The 23,086-nt window shown below is 37.7% G+C and overlaps 1 protein-coding gene across 2 annotated transcripts in view; it reads left to right on the top strand.

Moving 5' to 3' along the window:
- Positions 1-23,086, top strand: part of CADM2 (cell adhesion molecule 2) — a gene marked incomplete at both ends in the record, with an annotated part of 665,566 nt that overhangs the window by 530,639 nt on the left and 111,841 nt on the right. The window contains 3 exons of one of the 2 annotated variants that reach the window (XM_082337960.1): positions 13,394-13,546; positions 16,567-16,704; positions 22,665-22,835. In XM_082337960.1, coding sequence (XP_082194086.1) covers positions 13,394-13,546; positions 16,567-16,704; positions 22,665-22,835 — 462 coding nt within the window. Of the gene's footprint in view, positions 1-13,393; positions 13,547-16,566; positions 16,705-22,664; positions 22,836-23,086 lie in introns of those variants that run through there. The other variant, XM_082337961.1, reaches the window with a different exon arrangement.

Genomic DNA, 23,086 nt, shown 5'->3' on the forward strand with positions numbered 1-23,086 from the left:
AGGTGTCTGAGCACCCTCACAGTAAAATAGTTTTTTCTATGCTTAAGTTGAATTTCCTGCATTTCAATTTGTGCCCATCGCCTCTTGGCCTGTCAGTGTGCACTACTGAGAAGTGCCTGGCTCCATCTTCTCTCCTCCCCTCCTCAGGTATTTATAAACATTGATGACATTCCCCCTGAGTCTTCCTTCTCCAGGGTGAACAGCCCCAGCACTCTCAGCCTCTCCTTACATGATAGATGCTCCAGTCCCTTAATCGCCTATGTGGCCCTTTGTTGTACTCACTCCAGTATGTCTCTCTCTTGTACTGGATGAGCCCAGAACTGGACACAGTGCTTCAGGTGTGGCCTCACCAGTGCTGAGGAGAGGGGAAGGATCACCTCCTTGGACGTGCTAGCAGCGTTCTTCCTAATACAGCTCAGGATGCTGACAAGTGTTAAGTAATTTAAATTTGCAACTGTTAACATTTTTGCCCTTCTGTTACAGAAAAGATAAAGTGTACTTTGGAGTTTATATTTGGAAATATAAAGAAAGAAATTAATTTTGTGTACTTTTCCCTTTTAAAGAGTTACTAATCAGTATTCCCGATGTATATTTCATATGCAATTGGTTTAGCCCATTCTTATTTTCTAATTTCTTTCAGACACCTCATTCTCATAGAGAAATTGTCTATCACACAGAGGAAACAAAATTATTTACTACAGAAAATGGGAAAAGTGTTACTACGAGGATGCCAACAGTTTTTTTTAATCAATTAAAGATTGACGGGGAGAAGAGGAAGAGACTAGATGGAGGGACAAGTGGGGTCAAAGACAGCTTATTCCAAGGATTGGTGACACCCACATGTGTGTGCAGTCAGGAAAGATTTCAAAGGAAAAGAAGGAAGGAAGATGAACAGTAAGAGGAATAAGGAATGAGGAAAGGATGGGATCAGTGAGGCGGGACAAATATTGCCTGTTGGAAGATAAACATATATTGAGTATACTAAAGGCTGTTATAGGGGAAAGAAATTAAATATAAAATTTAATTTAGTAAGTTTTGGTTGAAGAATTTGGAAACACCCTGATTAAAGAAGGACAAGAGGAGGATCTGAGGAAAGTGTCAAACTTGGCAAAGAGTTCACAAGCAAAATGGAAAACAGAAGAAAAAATGCTACTTTTATTGAAAGTGGTAGTGTTAAAATATCATCGTATACCAGAGGAAATGGATTTGATATCTGGATTTTTTCCAGAACTGTTGAGTCTACCAGGAGTTGAATAAGATGGGAAAGGAGATTCAGGTGTATAGAAAACTGGTTTATTTTTCTAAATGCTTTTTAAAATGGAGGTCTTAAATTTTGTGCCTGGAGAAGAGGAAAATGTAGTTGAATGCTAGGTAAAAAAGGAGTTAAGTGAATCAGCTCTGAAGTGAAGAGATGAGAGAGAAGGAGGAATCAAGGACGCAGTATAATTAAAAATGGGATATTATAACTTAAATACCAAAAACATTCATGTATCCAGTGTTGCAGATTGTTACTGCAGCACTCTATTACATCTGATGCTGTGAACATATTATCATCCAAATGTGCAATTAATGTCCTTTGACGGGCACTTTGTCGACAAGCCCAAGAAAGAGTACAGTAACATTCACTGCCCTGAAGGCCAAATACCTTCTTTGCTTGTGCCATGTTTCAGCCAGCTTGTGAAGCAGAATTGGAAGTCACTCTTGATCTGTTATATACAATTCAGTGGTACACAGCAAACTCAGAAATTCTTATTAAACTGTATATCCAATACTTAAGTGATTTACAGTCTATTAAAAATAGTCACAAAAAGCGGTCAACATTGGAACAGCTCCCTGCAGTTTTTAAATATTCAATGCTTCCTTTCATATGACAACATACAAATCTGTTCTTCAAAAGTAATAAACTGAAGACAGGTTAGTTATGGTGGTTTCTTGGCAAGTCTTCAAACTACACCAGTTAAGAAAAGTGCAGTATGAGAACCAATATTATTAATCATCTGTTGCAAGTGTGAAGGGTAAGTAGCACTCTCTAGCTATGTAGCCGTAAATGGTAGTTACTCTATGTATTTGCCTTTCAAATTAATGTCTTCAATCCTTTACCTACTGCTACAATTTGAACTGCAGAAAGAAACAATCAGAAGAATATTTTTCCCTCACTCTTAAAAAAGAAAATGCCTGCAATAAATGTTTAAATGAAAAAGCCAGGATGCATTCAGCTGGTTTTTGTTTAGACATCTATGTTAAGCATGGACAAGTTCCTTCTGGTATACTCAAATATATCTGGTGTATGTGAATGGCCTCAAAAATGTCAGGTATTGGGGATAAATGCTACCAATAGTAGCATGATTCCACACAATTACTACTGTCAGTATCTACTGTTGGTTAAATAATGCATTTATTCATAGTAGAGTTTTTATTCGGTGCAGCTATCAATACTTAGTATGCTGTTGTATGTCAAGTATTTGTTTTATTTTTCCAAATGATATTCCGTAGTACTTGGTGAATATGTCTGGCCACCACTCTGGACTCCAAATATTGTATTGCTGCATTTGTGAGGTCACCACATTCTTGGAATACAGCTGCACAAGAAGTGTGTTTGCACAAACTAGGTGTAGCCTAGAAAAGCTAATTTTTCTCTTTCTCTCTCTTTTTTTTTTTTTTTTTTTTAATTGAGTATAAAGGAGAGAGACAGGCAGCCTCTTCTGAGGGACTCAAATCCAAAGCCTCCATGAGGGAGAAAATCGCTTAGGAAAAGCTAAAGAAGATTAATCTTTGTGAATAGCCACCAAAGGCTTTTTTTGTTGGTGTTTCAGGATTGGTTGCATTCCTGAATTTTGTGAGATGCAGATTCTTTACCCAAAAAACATCTAGAATCACAAGATCAGAGAATGTTTCACATTGGAAAGGACCTCTGGAGGTCACCTAGTCCAACTTTCTTCCCCAACTATGTCCAGTTAGAGGAGGTTCCTCAGAAAATTAGAGGTCTAGAAAGTTCTGCTGCCAAATTTTTCTTTTGAATTTGGATTAAGTTCATGATTTTCTGCTTCTTCATGCTAAACAGTCCCAAGCCTCTCAGCATCTCCTTGTATGAGAGATGCTCCAGTCCCTTGTCTTTTCCCTCACCATTTCTCACTAATAGTTTCCTTCACAGCACACCTGCATCTGGAAAACTAAGACAAATCCCACAAAAGAGGAAGCATCTGTGTAGTTGTGGTTCAGAGGCAGCTTGTCTGCTGCTAGGCTGTATGAGAGACATCCTAGAACTTTAAAGGGCTCTATCATAAAAGATGTTAAAACCACCAAAGAGCTTTCTGAGGATCCTCTCTGGAATTGCACTAGACTCATCTCAGATCTCTCCTGATACTTTGTTCCGTATTTCAATTCCCTCAATACCGAGATCTGCTGACATATACATTAGTATTTGACTCTACATTGGTACTGGAATCAGTTGCTAGATGGATTGCAGATAGACTCCTCAATCATTCATGATTTCTTTGCTGTTTTGTTCAGGTTCTGTAATATTTTCAAGGCGGTGACCTGTTCTTAATTGGCCTCTGGAGGAAGCTATCTTGCTCCGCTGACTGCAACAGGACTTTAGGGAGTCTGACTTCTTAATGTAGTTAGGACAAATGAGTATTTCTACTGCATGTCTAGCCAATGTAGCCATCTGCTACAGGAAGAACGATGTTAATTTATGTATCTACATGAATGATCAAGAAGTGCAGAAAGAACAGGGGCATCTTATAGCTGTTCTTACTTAGAGAGAGATCTCTCTTAGATCAATAATAAGTGAGAAAGTCTTTCCAAATTCTGCTGAGAGAATATGTTTGAACAGGACTGCACTCTTTAGAAAGTAGAAGACTGTGACTTTCTAAGAAATATGAAGCAAAATCATAAACAGGACTCTACCATGAGTATTACTCATTCATGCCACTAAAAACGTTTTCAGTATGATGGGATCATTAAGTTTAGCTAGAGAATGAGCAGAACTGTAATGTCACCATCTACAAGGTTAGAGAAATACAGGTATAATTCAGTTCTGCAGATTCCTTAAGACATGGTCAACTGCAGACACATATGAAAAACATATTGCGCATGGGCAGGTTTGAGGAGAAACTGGATTTCCAGGGGTGCTGAGTGTGTAAAATTTGGCGAAGTTGTTTGGTGTTCCCCACCCTTCAGGATTCCTTGTATCCAAAGCTGACTAAAGCCAGTGCATGGGGGTCACCAGCAGTCACTGTAAAGGGCAGTCTCTTGAAGAGGAAAAAGTGAGTATACTGTAACTGATGTTCTTTAAAATACACAGACTGTCTTGGCAGAGCTCTGTGCTGTTTGGCTAGACAGTTTTTAATACCTAAATAAGCTTAACTCTGCCTTGGTCAGCAATCATTTAAGTACTGTTAACACAATGATTAGTATCAACATCAGTAGCATGAGGAAAATTGCCTGGTCTGGTCTTCACAGAAGAACAAACTTGGAAATCTGTGTACCTTTGTTTTAGTTTGCAAGAGGATTAGTACTTATTTATCCCTTCTACTTCAATAATATCATTATCTAACATTTCTCCCTTACAATGAACTCTCATTTAGCCTGAAACATGCTGTTTTGTGTTTTCAGTATTACTCTCAAAATTATAGGAAAAAAAAAAAAAATTTCTAACTTCTATTAGTATTTTCTTAGGTAGGTGTGGGCTGTTATTACAGCTCTCCATTGTATTATTTTCATTTTTGTAGTATTACTTATGCAATAGTATTCCATCAGTAGACCTTCAGAAATTACCTTCCCAACTGAGAGCCTGTTTCTATCTGTAATTTACAATATATGACACAGTATGATATATGCAGTTTTGGAATACTGTAACATTATTTTTTCCCTTTGCTATAATTGCCAGGATCAGTACAACCCAGAATAGGATTCATCTTTTTAGAGTGGTGCTGCATTTGAACATATAGTTAAATAATTTCCTCTGTAATCCTCAGGGCTGCTTTCCTGCATTACTGCTTTCAAAATACTAGTCTCCAACTTGGTATATAAGATTATCATTTCTACCAATTACTTTTATCTGTTGAATCTCATTTATTTTAATTCTGTCCATCTCTAACCTTGCCAGATCATTTTGCAATTTTAATTTTTGCAGCTGCATATTTGAGAAGTATGATTTTTAAAGATTTTCTAGGCTACTGTGCTGTGGCACATGTCCAGTTGCATTAGTATAATAGGAAATCTTGTAATTCCCCATTGCAGAAGGAACCAGATGAGCAGACCTTGTAAGACAACATTTCATCCTGACTAATGTGATTTTTGTTTTAGTTTTTAGAGGTACAGTTAAAAAGTATTCCAACATGATAAAACAATAAAGCATCTTCATAGTTCAAAACTTGTATGTTTTGGAAGGATTTGAAACTTAAATTTCATATGTGAAAGTGAGGCAGCCCTCAGATCTTCTAAGACAATAAATGTCGTCCTTGTGATTCTCAAAAGACGAACAGAACCTAAGTGCAGTGTCTCTTTACTACCAGAAATAGGCATTATAAACACCCTAGAAGGCAAATTCTTCTCTTTTTGCATATTGCCATGTTTCTTGAATGCTCTGAGAGAGGGAAGCTGAAGAGAATACAGAAAATGATTGTGAGAGCAAATGTAGCTAAGTGCAGAAAATCTGGCATGCGGGAAGGTTTTACCGTATTTATTCCATTCATGAAGGGCATATAATTGTCCTGGCCTCCTTTTGTCAGCTGGCAACAGCTGGAGAAACCTCTCTTGGCAGATGTGTTCAAGATCATAAGTCGTTGTAAGTCACCTTCACCTCTTTTCATTTTATCCAGATTGCAGGAAACAGAGAATTGTTGTCGTTTCGCTGAAAAAATTACCTTGCTGTTCGGATTTTCCTCATGAGTATCTAAGGTTGTTCTTTAAATACAGCCTGCCCTGATAAACCATAGATAACATTGTACGGACAGGTTCTGGGTCCCCAGTTCTTGGACCTTTCCAAGGCAGTAAGCAAGCACAGAGAAGATGCCTCTGTTAGTGAGACTGTCAGCACCTCTTCTAATGAAGGGAGTTTGCTGCACTCCTTGACATATGCATCATCCAACGTGCAAAAAATCTGAAAAATATAAAAAAGAGGAAGCAGCTTGCTGTTGAACATTGTTCTCTAAATGAGCTAATCAAGTATTTCAGCAGTATTTCTCAGCTGAAAACAATCTAGTCTTTTCTTATTAGATTGTAAGCCAGAGCATAAAGCAGATGACCAGATGATTAGAGGCAGAAGAAGTATATTCCTATTGACCCCGTTATTTCTTCCTTTTGATTACCAAGTACTTTAGAAGGGTTCAAAGAGAAATAGAAATGCACTGGAATGAAAGTAAAACTAATCTCCAAGGATTATTATGTTGTTCTTCCATTTCAAAAACCTTACTTAGCACCTTCTATGAAACTCAGTGATGTCCTGAATTTATTCAGTAAGTACATGAATGGGTTGGAAAATTCAGTGAAGTTGAAGTATCCACAGCATCTGAGTGACACAAAACTGTGAAAGACGCTGTTTGGAATGTCTTTCTGAACTCGTCTGTATTACTAATCACTATCCTAATGGGGAAAAAAATCATCATGTATCTGCAAATTGGCCAGAATACTGTTCCACAGCCAATTAGCCACAGATCTGTCCCCAATATTGTGACCTTCAGTTTTTGTTATTTCTGCTAATTTTACCTAGAAATGATGTCACCTTTAAAGGACTCCAACGGTACATACGTCAGACAATCTAATAGGTTGTATAGAAACTTATAATGTATAACCAAGTGCTTCTCTCTCTACATTAGCGTTACCTGTGAAAGTAGACTCAATTTCAACGTTTCTGTCCCAGTACTGAAATCTGGCATGACTCTAGACTGAGAGATCATCTATCTTTCTGACCTTTGGACTCTGTTGGAATCATGACCAGCTAGTAACAAGAGCAAAAGTGATAGCTTCACAGAAGCAATGCTATGGAGTTCATTTCCAGTGAGAGGTAAAAATGGCCTCACCATATGCAGACATAGAAATAGAAAATGTGATTTCTAGATATCCACAGTGCCACCCTAGCCTCGTATCCCTCCTTGTATGAAAGTAATCAAATTGCATGACTGGAAATGACAGAGGAAGAAAAAGGATTTTCTTTCCGCACACAAATAACTGACAAGTTGTAAAATATTAGGAGTTCAGATACCGTGCAAGTACCTACTAGATAGGCAAGGCAGGCATCGCTAGAACAACTGTGTATCAGTTGGAAATGGGAAAACTGTTAATACAGCAGCAGACTAATGAGTACATTCTTTTTTAAAAGGAAATTGCAATGTTTTGAAAAGGAGTATGAAGGCTGAGAAAACTAGACACAGAATAACAATAATAGTTTGATTTTTTTCCATTTACTTCCCTCCTGTCTCTTTTTTTCTTTCCCTTGTGGTGGTCTGTGGCCTGACAGATTTTGATGCACAACTATTGGCGAGTGCTGTAGATCATCCCTGTAGGCATCTTGATATACTGAATTCATTAGGAACAAAGCAATGGGCTATCTAAAGTATATCTAAGTATACCCAGAAACAAAATATAAATCCCTTGAACTCTATTTCAGATTTGATGATGGTGCTGCATTCAGAAAGTTGGAATCTGAAAATCAGAGGGATTGTTTCAGTTTCATAAGTATTAAATCTCTGGGAGTTTGGCATGACCTGTAGAGTATCAGAAATCTTTCTGGTTCCAACTAATGGTTACATTATTCCCATGACGGAGGGAACAACTGTAACATAAGGAAGAAAATTTTGTTCAGTGAATCCCAGGATAGCAGCATATGTCAAGTTAGTATTGTCAAAACATCTGCAAATTACTCTGGAGGATTCAGGTTTTTTGTTGTTTGTTTTTTACCCATTCTTCAAACATATGACATCAAATACTAGTAAGATGTACTCATTTTAGAGAAATAAGATTATAGACGCTGATCTCTGGCTACTACATCTAACAAGTCCAACTGTCTTTTCCACCCAGTATGAAATGTGGATTTTTTTTCCCACAACAGTGTGAATTTCTAAGGTTTTTTCTCTCTTTGATATAATTCCTATTGCAAGATTTCACTGCATGACTACATATGATCATTATATTATTTTGTGCAAAAAATAAAGGACAGCCTTCTGTGATTGTGAGCAAGGGGACCAGTTTATTGCAATGGTCATCAGTCTCAACTACTGCTAATTAATGCAGCTGAAATACATGACTGTATCTTTTACTCATAATAATCTAAACTATGCAAATTTTCAAGGTTTCTTGTTTCTGTGTCAGAAAATACTCTGAAAGGAAGTCTTTTCCACAGAAAAAGAGAATGACAGGTAACATAAATGAAGTATGTCTGCTTAGGAACAAGTATTTTATGCATAATTATTTCATACCTTGCAAATTAACTGCATCATATGTGCCTGGGAATTACAGAAAACTGAAATAATGTACTCAGGGCATATTGGAATTTACTATGCAATTATGTTTCTTGTTGCCTTTTATATTTTTTATAAGTGCTTGCAACATAAGAATCCAGGAAGGAGATGTCAGCAGTGGTATTTTTTGTTACTGTTTTGGCATAGGTGTATCTCCCAGAAGTCAAATACATATTCTTCTTATTTAACCTTTTTCTAGCATCTCTGTATCATGCAAAAATGTAGGTATGCAAACTATCGATAAGGTAATGGTTCAGGAATGTAGGTGAAAATCCCCAGGAAGAGGCCAAAAAGGCCTGCTGGGCTTCTAACAAAGTGAAATGGAAAAAATTGCTTCCAGAGATGCCTCTGAAAGAGGCAGCAGAGGTAGGAGCAAGGCTAGGAAACCATGTGAGGCTAAGAATCAAGTGAGGATGGAGCTCATAGAGGCTTTCAGGACAAAGCTTTCTTTTCTGCGCTCACCTGGGCTGTCTAGTCACTACCACAATACAACTAATAAATAGTATTCAGAAACTACCTGTGGAATACAAATGGAGCTATTATTGTAGCCTTCTTAAAAAGTGGAGAAGTAAATACTGTCACCTGAGTACAATACAGCAGCTGTATTTTAGTATGAGACACTTTAAAGAGAAGCCTGGTGTTTCCTGTTAACTTTTGCGGGGAGCTAGAATTATTTACTGCCGTTCGTATTGAACAATGTATGGGCATTGGATGTTTCAGTATATAGGAAATCTGTTTATTAGTGTATACCAAACTCAAAATTCATGCAGAATGTCTCCATACGTGTTCTACTTCTTGTTTTCAGCTGTTAATTAAATAAGAGGGAACATTTTGTATTTTACTTTATGGTATTTTATTTAGAATCGTAGAATTGTTAAGGTTGGAAAAGACCCTTAAGATCATCAAATCCAGCCGTTAACCTAGCACTGCCAAGTCCACCACTAAACCATGTCCTCAAGCACCATGTCTACACATCTTTTAAGTACCTCCAGGGATGGAGACTCCACTGCTTCCCTGGGCAGCCTCGTCCAGTGCCTGACTGCCGTTTCAGTGAAGTTTTTCCTCATATTCCATCTGAACCTCCCCTGGTGCAACTTGAGGCCATTTCCTCTTGTCCTATCACTTGTTACCTGGGAGAAGAGACTGACCCCCACCTCCTTTCAGGTGGTTGTAGAGAGCAATAAAGTCTCCCCTCAGCTTCCTCTTCTCCAGGCTAAACAACCCCAGCTCCCTCAGCCGCTCCTCCTAAGACTTGTGCTCCAGACTCTTCACCAACTTTGTTGCCCTTCTTTGGACACACTCCAGCACCTCAATGTCCTTCTTGTAGTGAGGGGCCCAAAACTGAACCCAGTACTTGAGGTGCGGCCTCACCAGTGCCGAGTACAGGGGCACTATCACCTCCCTGCTCCTGCTGGCCACACTATTCCTGATACAAGCCGGGATGCCATTGGCCCTCTTGGCCACCTGGGCACACTGCTGGCTCATGTTCAGGCGGCTGTCGACCAACACCCCCACGTCCTTTTCCGCCAGGCAGCTCTCCAGCCACTCCTCCCCAAGCCTGTAGCATTGCATGGGGTTGTTGTGACCCAAGTGCAGGACCCGGCACTTGGCCTTGTTGAATCTCATACAGTTGGCCCCGGCCCATCGATCCAGCCTGTCCAGGTCCCTCTGTAGGGCCTTCCTACCCTCCAGCAGATCAACACTCCTGCCCAACTTTGTGTTGTCTGCAAACACTGAGGGTGCCGCTTTAACCATGTTTAAACTACTATGGTAGTAGTAGTTTAATGTATGGGAGTTCAAGCCTCGAGCTGGCTTGAAACTTGTCGAAAAATTGCCCTGTTTGGGGCAATTCTCACTTCAAAAAAGAGCAATCAAAAAGCTTACAGAAAGCTTTTGAAGCTCATGTCCTTTAAATAGACAATAATAAACTAGATGAGATCCCTCTTTAAACAAGTAGAGCTCAGATCTGCTGAAAGGGTAAAGAGTACTGTAAATAAATCTCCTTCCCATCCACTAGCTCCTTGAGGAGTATGTCTTCTCCTTCAAGCATTTGCTTGTCAATTGATCCCTTTCAGTAGCTGGCTTCTGTTCAGGCTCCATGGACTTCTTTGCTCCATCAGCCAGGCTTAGCAAGGGTTTACTCTCTGCCACACTCAAGACCCCTGCTCCACTCGGTCTCCGTGCCTGGAGATTGCTAGCTGGCTAGAAGTACTCCTGGCTTCTCCAGTGCCGCCGACTGCTCATTTGCTCTCTGAGGGAGCAGTATCCCTCTCCCAGAGGGTTCCTCCTGACCAGGGTGCAGGAGCCAGGACCAGGCAGTTCAGCCAGCAGCCACTTTTTCTCTGATCCTACTTCACCCTTTTAGCAAAATTCACCTAACACAGCAAATGGCAACAAACCATTTCTGGCATCCATGATGCTATCAATTTCATAGGAGGAATTGGTGTCTTTATATACAGATACAGATAAGGATATAGATATAGATGTAGGAATAAAGTTTGAAAATAAGATTCTAAAAAGACTCCATGTAAGTGCTACCCTTATCTAAGCAATACTGGTAGAGTTTTCTCATTGGTTTGCTCTCAAATCTGCGTAGACAGGAAAGCTTACAGATGTTTAGGTTTGAAATTAATGGCACAGATAATTAATCGCATTTAGACTTAGCACTTATAAAAATGCTTCTGACAAACATCTTTCCTGCGCAGGGGTATTATGTCAGTGCTATCTGCAGCATTTTTTGCAAAGGCTCTGTGTTGGTATTTCCATTACAAAACTCTATCTCTGTTCTTTCAATAAAAATTCACTCCAGGCTGAAACATCTGATCCCAGCTCTTGATCAGCGGTTGTTTTTACCAGTTTTCCAGAAAATCGACTGAGCTGAGGTTTTTATGTTGTACAAAGGTTAAAAAAGGTGTGGAGGGGAGGAAATGAGGGAGGAGAGCAGTAGGAATGTAGTTGATGCAGGTGGTTTGTATTTCAATTGCTTTTTCTCTACCAGTAGGATCGAAATGGTGTGCTATTGGCATCATGTGTAGACCATTTGTGCTCTAGTGGAATTCATTACAGTTCTTTTCAGTGCATGAAATTCTGCACATTGCCCCATCTATGGGAAAATATTTCAACAGCTACATACATCTTTATCATGACGCAGTAGCAATTGAAAATTATAAAAAAACCCCAAAACCCGATGTGAGATGATATACTGCATTATTTTTTACATAATTTCTGATTCAGGGGAGGCAAAAATCATCACTTTCAAATTATGGGGTGCTGAGGGGATTTTTTGTTGGGTTTTTTTTGTATTTCCTATGCTGTTCTCCACACTATATATAGGGGTGTGGTGGTAATCAAGCCATTTGAAAGCACTGTATCATTTTGAAAAAAAAATTTCTGAAAGGTCAGTAATGTGAAATAAACTACCATTCTTATGTCTGCTCAGTTTGCCTCTGACTAGAATTGAAATGCTGAGAAATGAATTCTGAGTCTCCATCTACTTCCTCAAAGATAGCAACAGCTGCAGTGTTGCGAGGACTTCTGGCTAGTAAAGCCACAGCCATCGGCTTTGCCTGCTATTCGGAGTTGGCAGAAGCTTGCTTCTATGGACTTTTTGTTTTCTTGAGCTTGTTTTTCTTGGCTGTTCTGTCAGCATATTGGTATATACATAGCTTTTCATTTTGTGTCTTTTGTTTTGCCTGCTTGTTTGCTTTAATGTTGCACCTATTGTCCATCATTATATGCATTTTATATGATATACTACATAATTATTTATTTCTTGCTGTGGCTGGCCAGAAGATGTCTCAGTTATGTTTGGAATGTGTCCATGACACACAATCTCAGTCACTTTGATGTGCCTTGGATCAGTTCATGGCATGCTTATATGTTAGGTCTGCTTAAGCTGTCACCTTTCAGTCATCAGACCCTGCAGAGACTAAGTCAGGCTTTAGCTGGCCTACCCTGAAATAACCAATAAATTGAGCTTGAAATCATTGTAAAGAAGCCTGAATGGTAGCCTTAGAAGACAACAAATTCAAGTGACATTTCTGCTGAATCTTCATTGTAGCTGCTTATTTTGGTGTAAACCTTTCTATATTGACTTGGAGAGCCTTGCAATGTGGCAGAAACATCTAGATTTAGTAGCAAAAGAACCACAGTAAAGCTCATTTTTATCATTGGAAGATATAAACGTTAGGAGAAACAAATATAAGAGCTTTTGGGGACTTTAGAAAGAGGTGAGTGAGAGCAGCATTAGGGACTTGAACATCTTGGTTCTTCTCACAAATCAAAGCATAGTGGTCCAGTAATCATAATTGTCCCATTTTACTTTTGACTATCAGAGGCTTACTACAAAAATAGACTCACTGAAGATTCAAATACTTCCAGGTCAAAGATTTGAATCTAGAGATATATAGCAAAACTTTCTGGGTTCTATAGGCTTTTGTATTGTTTGCTTAGGAGAATTATGGTGTTTACTTACTTCCGATACTAATATTTCTACGCTGTGGAAGAATTCGATGAATAGATGTAGATTCCCAAAACAGCTTTACTCCAGAGAAATTGGAATGTTTGGGAATGTTTCGACTGTTTTTAAATAGAAAATGTGGGTTAATCTAAATATAGGCTGTAAAATATTTAAAATTTTAAAGCATTAGCTAAAGTGACATTTTGAATTTAAGTAAATCCCCCTGCTGCTCTTCCCTCAGAAAAGGGAAATTCAAGAAATGTGATATTCCAAGTCACTCAGTACACTTGGGAAACTTGGTGAACTCTTGTGCTTTATTCTGTAGAGAAAACAAACTACTATACATAAAGACAACTGTGTCCATATCCCTGGGTTCTAGGGCACAATTTCACTAGCCTAACTCATAGAGCCTCATGCCACACTTTGTTAATGTGCTGTTTCCTACCTTGTAACATGAATTTTTGTTTTTCAGCTCTGAGGGACAACAGAATCGAGCTGGTCCGAGCTTCATGGCATGAACTGAGTATCAGTGTCAGTGATGTGTCTCTGTCGGATGAAGGGCAGTACACCTGCTCTTTATTTACTATGCCTGTCAAAACTTCCAAGGCTTTTCTTACCGTTCTCGGTAAGTATAAATAGATCAGCATAAAGAAGCAAGCGTTAAACTTCTTGGACTTTGGCGAATTATGATAAGAATGAACTTTTCTAAAGCTTGGCAGAAGATACATGTAAATGTCTGATCTTGTTTCCCTGAAGTTTATTGTTTCATATTGCTATGCTGAAAAATAACGTGCCTCTTACTATTTGCACTGTGGCAGGATAATGAATTAGGGAGCACACAAATACCATGGTATGAGTGCTCCATAAAATGGACATGACCTCCACATAACCAAGCACCAGAAGTGTGAAGAAGGTGCATGTGTTCATCCCCTAACAATGTGTTGTATAGGGCAAAGGGGAGAAAATCAGAAAGCATGAAATCAAAACGGGCTTTAGAGCTTTATCGTTTTTCCTGAGCTGTGCATTTTCTTGGCTCATTCTGCTTTCTTTTTTTGTCTATAAAGTGCATATTTTCACTGGGTTTGCTGCTTCTTTTATGCTTTATCCTCTAAATGCTCTGCTGTTTTCCCCAAAGGTTATAGATACACATAGAAAAGCAATAGATTTTGAGAGATGCCCAGGAAATATAGTTTCTACTCGAAGCTTTATATGATTCTATGAATGTCAGTAGCCCAATCAGCTGAAATTGCTATAGTTCATTGAAACACACCTGCGTACCTAAGAGGTTATATGATTTTAGAGATTGATTTTTATTCTTTTCTCCTTTTTCTGTCCCTGAACTTGACTCTTTCTTTCTTTTTGTTTTATTTTTATATGTAGACAGGCAGACAGTTGAATTTAATAGGACTAATGTAAGATGTTCTCTATGCCAGTAATATTCACATTAATCCAGCCAGGGAATTGGTTTTGTGCATGGGATATGACATACGTCTCCCTTTCAGTGCCTGTTGAGACTATTTTACAAAAATCTTCACAACTTCGCCATTAAGGAAAAAAATACCCACTCAGAGAAGAATATTCTGGAATATCAACTGCCTACGGTTAATCTTCTTTTCTTTAGAGAGGCATCTCATGATCTAAACAGAGGAGTAGACCAGTTCAACCTTTGAAATAGCAGAAAGACATAGAAAGGTGTTACAAAGACAAAAAAACATTTAGCCAATATTTAATAACCAAAGTAACTTGATCTTTCATGGTCCTTTTAGTTTTATCTTCATTTTGGGGGAGGGTTTAATGAATTTTTCCCAACATCAGCTACTTACCTGCCAAGAAAGCAAGCTGCAAGATTTAAGATGCCTGTCTTGTCATTTTATATTTGTAATTTTCCCTTTCAAAGTAACGTTTTAAACTCTTGGAACACTTTCTATCTGAGAATGGGATATTTTCCATTGAAATGTATTACATCTTTTAATCAGATAAACTATCCTTTTACGTACTAATAATCTCTTTATTGACTGCTCTGTTACGGATTGGAAGATTTAAGTGTCAAGGTATTATAGTAGACACCATCTTCTATCCTGAAAGAGAGTAGTAGATTTATTACAGAAATGTACTATGCAATAGGTACTGCTGCTTGGTTTTTATGTACCTAATCTGTCATTTTGGAAAAGAGATGTAAACAAACCAAACTGCGAAATACAGGGCACAGGATCAATTACTGTGACTGATCCCTTTATCTAGCCACAAATATGAATGCATCAAAGTGGTGCAGATGCAAGTTATAACAATGACATTGTCAGAGATTTTAAAATTACAGTCATCAGTATCACTTTAAAATAAGTTATTCTTGTGTTTTTGGAAGTCAAATGGATTTTTACATGTAATGATCAAATTTTTCCCACTTCTCTTCATCATTTTTTTTAAATCTTCCATGGTTCATTGAAAAACAACTATTTCCAAATTTAGTATTATGTTCATAATATGTCATGATGATACGACCTCCTCCAAAGGACTTGAATTCAGCTGAAGAATTCTCCATAGCCAATGGAATTGTGATTATACCTGTTGGGTTTTTGGTTATGTGTTCTCTGAAGATAAAGTAACTCCTGTATTTATTTTCATCCTCACTTTTCCCTGGATTTTGTATTAAAATCTTCGTAATTCGTAGTTAAACATCTGTTCTGAACTTAGATCAGTTCAGCTTTTTGTTTCCAGTTACATTTTATTTTCACAGCTGTACTTCTAATATACTTTGTCATCCTGCTTGCTGTGCAGACCAGTTTAAAGCTTATAATAGCAAGTCAGACTAGAGCTGCATGCAAAATAGAATGTAGACAAGATAGTTTCTAAAATACTATCTGTTTCCCTTAGAAAACTGATAATTTCTCTTTAATTCTTTAGCATCAACTACAGTTCAGGCTGACAGTTTATTTGCAATAGGAAACAGGATTCACTGACATTCAATTTTGATAGAAGGCAAGGAACTAATTACACTGTTTCCAGAATTTAGTTGTCCTGGTTTCAGCTGGGAAAGAGTTAATTTTCTTCCTAGTAGCTGGTCTAGTGCTGTGTTTTGGATTTAGGGTGAGAATAATGTTGATAACACACTGATGCTTTAGTTGTTGCTGAGCAGTGCTTACACCCGTCAAGGCCTTTTCAGCTTCCCCTGCTCTGCCAGGCGCACAAGAAGCTGGGGGGGGGGGCACAGCCAGGACAACTGACCCAGGCTGGCCAAAGGGCTATTCCATACCATATGGCGTCATGCCCAGTATATAAACTGGGGGGAGTTGGCCAGGGGGCAGCGATCGCTGCTCGGGGACAGGCTGGGATCAGTTGGCGGGTGGTGAGCAATTGCATTGTGCATCACTTGTTTCATATATTCTTTTGTCATTATTTTCTCTTCCTTTGCTGTCCTATTAAACTGTCTTTATCTCAACCCACGGGTTTAACTTTTTTTTTTCCCCCTGATTCTCTCCCCCATCCCACCGTGGAGGAGGGGAGGGTGAGCAAGGGGAGGGTGTGGTGTTTAGCGCTCTGCCGGGTTAAACCGCAACAGGATTATATGAAGAAGTGAACTTTAAGTTGGCCATATATTTATGGCAGCAGCTGACACTATCAGAGACATTTTGCTTGTTTTCTTGTTAGGTGTTCCTGAGAAGCCACAAATTACTGGATTTACCTCACCAGTTATGGAGGGAGAGAGGATGCAGCTAACTTGCAAGACATCTGGTAGCAAACCAGCAGCTGATATCAGATGGTTCAAGAACGACAAAGAAGTTAAAGGTATTTAAAAGGACTTTGATGTAATTTGGTCCAATCGTCAAAACTATACATTATTTAGAATTGTATTTTTTAATTCATATTTGTAAAGTTTCTCCTATTTAATGGTTAAATGAATCAGTGATAGTACATAGATAAGGAATTGATTGTAAATTACTGGAGTGGTCATATAACCATCTTTTAATTTTTCCTTCAGATGGTAAAAACTCATGTTTTGAATTGCTCTGAACTCTGTTCAGCATAATAAACTCAACTGTAATGCTTCATAAAGAAACATTTTATGGATTATTGTTATCACAGCCATACCACTCACCCGAGATATTTTACCTTTTCATTTCTTTTTGCCTTTCTAATATGCCATATGTCTGATTTGGTCAATTGCCAGTTTTGTGTTACACTCCTTTAACTAAAGTGAGGGGGTGAGGCAGAACCGTCTGGAGGAGACAGGAGATTGCACTTCCTGTAGGGGATCTACAGAGCCTGCTCTGGTGAGGCAGAGTTGGGAAGTAGCAACTGAGGGAATCTCAGCTGGGAAACTGGGAACCTGCACCTGAGGCAAGGATGCTGAGAATGTGCGGTGAGGAGCAGGGAGAAGACAGGCTTTGAAGGGGATGAGGAGAACTTCACAGGGCGTGGGGGGAGTTGGACAAAGTCTGCTGTAACTGAAAAGTCATTGGGTGACTAAAACTGAAGCGGAGAGCAAAGACTTGCCTTTGAGGATGCAGTGAGATAGGGAAGAATTGCATATAAGATATTTATTTCTTTTCTGTTTTTTCTTTCACTTTGTGTGTTCTTTACTTAAAACTTACTTTTCTAGTCCATATTCTCATAAATGCCAGGATAGCTTAAATTCCTTTTTGGTGGAAGGGTGGAGAGAGATTCCTATAACAGAAGGCTTAGTGACATCTACCACAGCCAACTGAGGTGCCCATTATAGAGTAGTTGAATAAAAAGGATAAGGTATTGGTATTTATTCATGTCACCTCTATTCATTCTGCTATAAGACCAGATCAATAAATGATTCAAATACCACCTTCTCTATCGAGCTTAAAAAAAAAAAAAAAAAAACACAACAAAACCACCAAACTTTTATCTGCTTTGTCTCATAATGTCTGACATTGTGGATTTTGTTAGCTCAATAAACTGCCTCAGGCAAAGTTACAGCACTAATTACAGAATCCATTAATCTTTCTTGACTATTCTCTACCACAGTTCAATGTATGCAACCAGAGCTGTGATATAAAATTGGTAAATAACGGAGACTGCAGTTGATTGTCCAAGGAACCCAGTCCATTCTAGAAGCATCTTTAGATTTCTGATGAAAATCAGAATAGTGTTGAAAGAGACACGAATTTTAGGCAGGAATAATTTGAAGTGTGTTTGAGCACTTGTAACAAGGATAGAAAATGAGGAAACAGAGTACTGTTCTTTCCAGCCACTGGGAAATTTGAGGAGATTGCTGAAAGAAAAGTAGCGCCTCATCAAACGTAATTAAAAAGAAGAATTTAAGAGCACAGCTAACACATATAGCACAGCACAGATTCTGGCATCCAGAAAAGATGACAGGATGAGTATATACATTCAAGACATGTAAAGATTGAAAATCAGTCTAGGCAATGTCAATACTTTAAGAGAGCCACTGATACAGTTGGCATAACAGCAAGGCAGCACATCTGAAAAGATGATATTTTAAAAATTATATTTTAAAATCTGGTGTAATAACTTCGCCTTTCTTTCAGCTGACATGTAATTGAAGCCAAGCAAGCAATTTGGTGATTTGACTCTTTAACTATTTGCTCTTCTCAACAGTTCCTAAAGGGATGCTTCTTAAAAAAGGAGGTGGGGAAGGAACAAAGAAGATGTGTGAAAAAGAACAGTAAATGAAAAAAAAAAAAAAAAAAAAAAAAACAAAAAACAGAAATGAGAGGAAAGTACCGAGCACATTCATTTCAGTTTAGTTTTCTAGGTCTCCTGAAGAGCACATTGCCATTTCACAAAGGTTAGAAATAAAATAACCTAACCAGTTTGCAGTGGCATCAGCAGAAGTTACATTAGCTTTGTGCACTGTAAAAGGTGAAATGATAAATCTGAGAAAATAGATATGAAATTATATGCTAATGCAGCTGACATTAAAGGTTAGGAGTTTGTCTGTCTAGCACCAGTAAATCCAATTGTGTTACAGTGTATTATATATACATGGTGCAAAAGAATATAAATGATGCATTGAGTTCAGAGTTGCACCAAAGGGGAAAAAGCCATTCTAAAATTGTAGCTCCACTGCTATTACTCAGAAAAGGAATCATCGTATGGTAAAGGAATACTGTTTGATAGAGTAAGTGTTGGTAATGAGAGAGACTGAATGTGAAGCACTGAGTACCATACCTTTTACTTTAGTGTTCTGTCTCTCATACATGCACCAAATTAACAGAGCGATCTGCAGTTTAGCATTCTGGTGACATTTCTGGAAGATTATTAAAACCAAAAATATCAGAGAAGCTAAATACATAATTTTCATTTAAAAAATTACCTATTTTTTCAGCAAAATTTGTTATATGCTATTTCAACAGTATTATGTAAAAAATTATTTTTAGGTTTCTGGAATATTTTTAATGGATTTTTTTCTCTCCTAGCAAAATTGGGCTTCAAAAATAAATAAGATAATATCAGTTTGTTTTGTTGCAACAGATTAAGACATTTTGAATTAGTTTACATATTTTTAGTATACACAAAGAATTCAGAAAGGCACTGAACTTTTTGTCTTCATAAACTTCTAAAATGAAGATGAAAATTGTTTAGATAACAAGCATATTTTGTGGCAGATCTTGATTTTAAATGTAAACAAAAATTATATTTGCCTTGTAAAACCAGCAAAACTGTCTTTTTAAAAGATGAGTGTTTCTATATGGATGTTACAAGTATGTGCTTTTATAAATAGATGACAGTGAACTATGAATGATAGTCTATCATTTCTATTTATTATTTTCACTATTAAACATATATACATACGGGATATAAACTAGTATTAGTTAATACAAGAGGATCTGTATGTGCACCTAGCTGACAGTCACAGAAGTGGGCCCATGGTTGACCCTTAGATTTCATATGGCCCAATCTCTGTTCAAAGGTTGGATCAGGCTGCTAAAGGTCTTACCCAATTCGATTTTGAAAAGTCTCCAAGGACGGAGATTCCACAGTCTGTCTGGGCTAGATGTTTCAATATTTGAAAGCCCTTATTGTGAAGAATTTTCATTATATGTAGGTATTTCATGATACATAATCAGAATTTGCCTTGGTATAACTTGTGTTCATTGCCCCTCAACTTTTGCTGTGTGCCTCTGAGAGGACTCTGGCTTTTTCTTCTCTATGACCATGCATTAGGTACTTGAAAGCAGCAGTTTGATCTGGTTTTAATCTTTTCTTCCTCAGGCTGAACAAACCCAACTATCTTAAGCTGTCCTTGTAGGTTGTATGCTCCTGGCACTGACCATCTGTATGGCTTTTGGCTGAACCCACTTGGGTTTGTCAACATCCTCCTTGTACCAGAAAGCCCAAAACTGGGCCTGGTACTCTAGATGCAGCCACACAAGTGCTGAATAGAGGAAAAGAATCACTTCCCTTGACTTGCTGGCTATGCTATTATTAATGCAGGACAGTCGTTCTTTAGCTTTCAACCCTGTAAAGGCACACTGTTGACTAATGTTCAACTTGTCCACAAGACCCCCAGTTCCTCCTCTATAAATCTACTGGTCTACTATCTAGTCATCCCCCAACCTGTTTCATTATAGTGCTTTCCAGAGAAAGTGCCTCTGTAATGGATCTTTTTTTTAACCTTTTTTCAAGGGGGTATTTAGGAGAGAGAGGCATAGCAAGAAAATAAATGAAAGAATGGACTACAGTAGACATATTTAGAAATTCTGTAAAAACCTTGGGTAAATATTCTGAATGTTAGCATACGGTAACATACACAGGACCTGATCTCCGCTGCTCTTACATACAAGTGGGTTTACATTCAGTTAGCATATATTACAATCACACCTTCATTTTGCTATGAAGAACCATCTAAGAAGACACAGCTGATAAAGTGGACAAGCTAAGTATTTCTGTTGATGAGGATGTCAACAGTTTATAGAATAGTATCACCATCCTTTTTACAGAGGTAATTAACTGTTGAGTTGAACTCTTCCAAACAATAGATGTCTAGAGAAAGGCTTCTAAACATCTGTTTAGGAAATTAAGTGCTTTTGTTTTTCTAAAGGATTAAGCATCCACAGCCTCTCGCTGATATTAAAGTTGTTGATGTTTTCAGGAGCTGTCTGTCCTCCACCTGAAGTCAGCAAGCAAAGGGATGTGTACATTACTTATAAGCAGAAGGCTATCTAGATAGGTGCTTATTATTAAATTTGGAAACCTAACTCTGGGAACAAAATCTCATGTGTTTGCTTTAAATATTAGTGAAGACATTTGCTATTTGATTATAATAACTCTGCTTTAGCCCTGTCCAATATTTCTCTCACCTACTGATCCCTAAATATTAATAGTCACCGTGGCAGAAATGGAAATCTCTTAAAGCTTAGCGACCAACAGGCAGAAAAATGCTTGCATGCAAGAAATAATTATTTCTTAGGGAAAAAACGAAATTGTGTAACTGGTGGTGTCTTCGCCTATCTGGAGACAGCGAAAAAGACCACCTTTCTGATTTCAGAGGTATTTTTAATCTAAAAAGATGTAGCTTAAGCCATTTAAGATTTGCTTTCTAAAATTGATATTTCATGGAAATTTTATTTAGGTCATGTTCTTCTCTAATGGGATTTAGTATCATATGTAAAACTGAAACCTCTCACTTTTTCTTTTTTTAGGGCACAGAGGATATATGCAATCTCAGTGTAATTTAATGTATATGCTTATATATTTATATATGTCTTTTAAAGCTTTCATTGTAACAAATCAATATAACAAGCTTACTATTTTGCTGAAATAAATTAAAATCAGTAAGTATTGTAAGTAGTTGGGAACCAAGTAAAACTATCCTAAAGTATGTGTAAGATGATCTCATGTTGCAGTTAATACATTAAAACTTTTTAAATGCTCAGTCTTCTGGATCTTCCAATTCTGATCTAACACTTATGTTTTACAACAAAACTTTCAGCATTTGAAGCTTCACCTTGAGCTGAGCTGAATACTTCTTAAGCATAGCTGTAGGCTCTCCACACTCTAGTATCTGGGCTGAAAACTGTCAAAGAGATTTTTAACTGAATCTGCACAAAAACAGTAGGCCAATTTAGCATGATATAAAGCAGTGAGTGGAAGGTCTCTTTGACGTAATTTTATTTCCAGTCTTCTTGGGACTTGTCTGTAGAGTCCAGTAAATTCTGTGACATGCTCTATTTACAGTTGTTCATCACCATTGATAGCTATACTTTGGTTTAGTTTAATTAATAAATTAGCATAATTCTACCCAAACAACAGAATAAGCAATGAATAAAGTAAGCACAGGATTAATGTGACTACATGCATGCAACCCTCAGTTCACATGGCTTCAGTACTATCCATGTATCGCATTACTATGAAAGATTATAAGCACGGACTTAGAAAATTTAATATTTAGTGACACTTAAGGGAAGTGAGGATGGGTGGAGACCCCATTTTTTCTAATGAACTGCAGAGAAAGTTTGTATCAAATTTGGACCTAAACATAGAAAAGATAATGATGAAAGGAATTTCAATTTGAGTACAGTATCATGTAACCAATTTTAAAATTTTCTTTTTCAATAAATATCTCCTGCTCTGACAGTTGGAGCAAACTGAGGAATATCTACAGTCTAATTACTTTTGCTTTGAAGAGATAAATACAGATATGAAATATGTGTTTTTTCAACAAGTGTGATAGATAATTTAGCTGTCTGATGCTGGACTACTTTTCCTAAAAATATTGGAGAAAATTGTTTGTTTATTTTTTCTTTCAGATGTTAAATATTTAAAAGAAGAAGATGCAAATCGTAAAACATTCACAGTCAGCAGCACACTGGATTTCCTAGCAGATCGCAATGATGATGGTGCAGTTGTAAGTTGCAGAGTAGATCATGAGTCTCTAAACTCCACACCTCAGATAGCAATGCAGGTTCTAGAAATACACTGTAAGTAATACACGTTATATATGCTTGCTTTTATGGTTTTGTTTTGTTTCAGAGTTTCCACTGTGGGAAACTTATAAAAATCTCTGGTATTGTGTGGATAGATTACACCTTCTTTTTAGCCAACTTCTCTGGTTTGTATTTGGTTGGCTGGTTGGGTTTTTTTGTTTTTTACAGGAGTAACTCTAAAAAGTTTAATGAGAGCTTTACCAGTGAAAACACTATGGGACTGAGTTCCTGGTTTGTTTTGAAAA

This window comes from Platalea leucorodia (genome assembly GCF_965183815.1).
Source record: "Platalea leucorodia genome assembly, chromosome: 2".
In the NCBI taxonomy this organism is placed as follows: Eukaryota; Metazoa; Chordata; class Aves; order Pelecaniformes; family Threskiornithidae; genus Platalea; species Platalea leucorodia.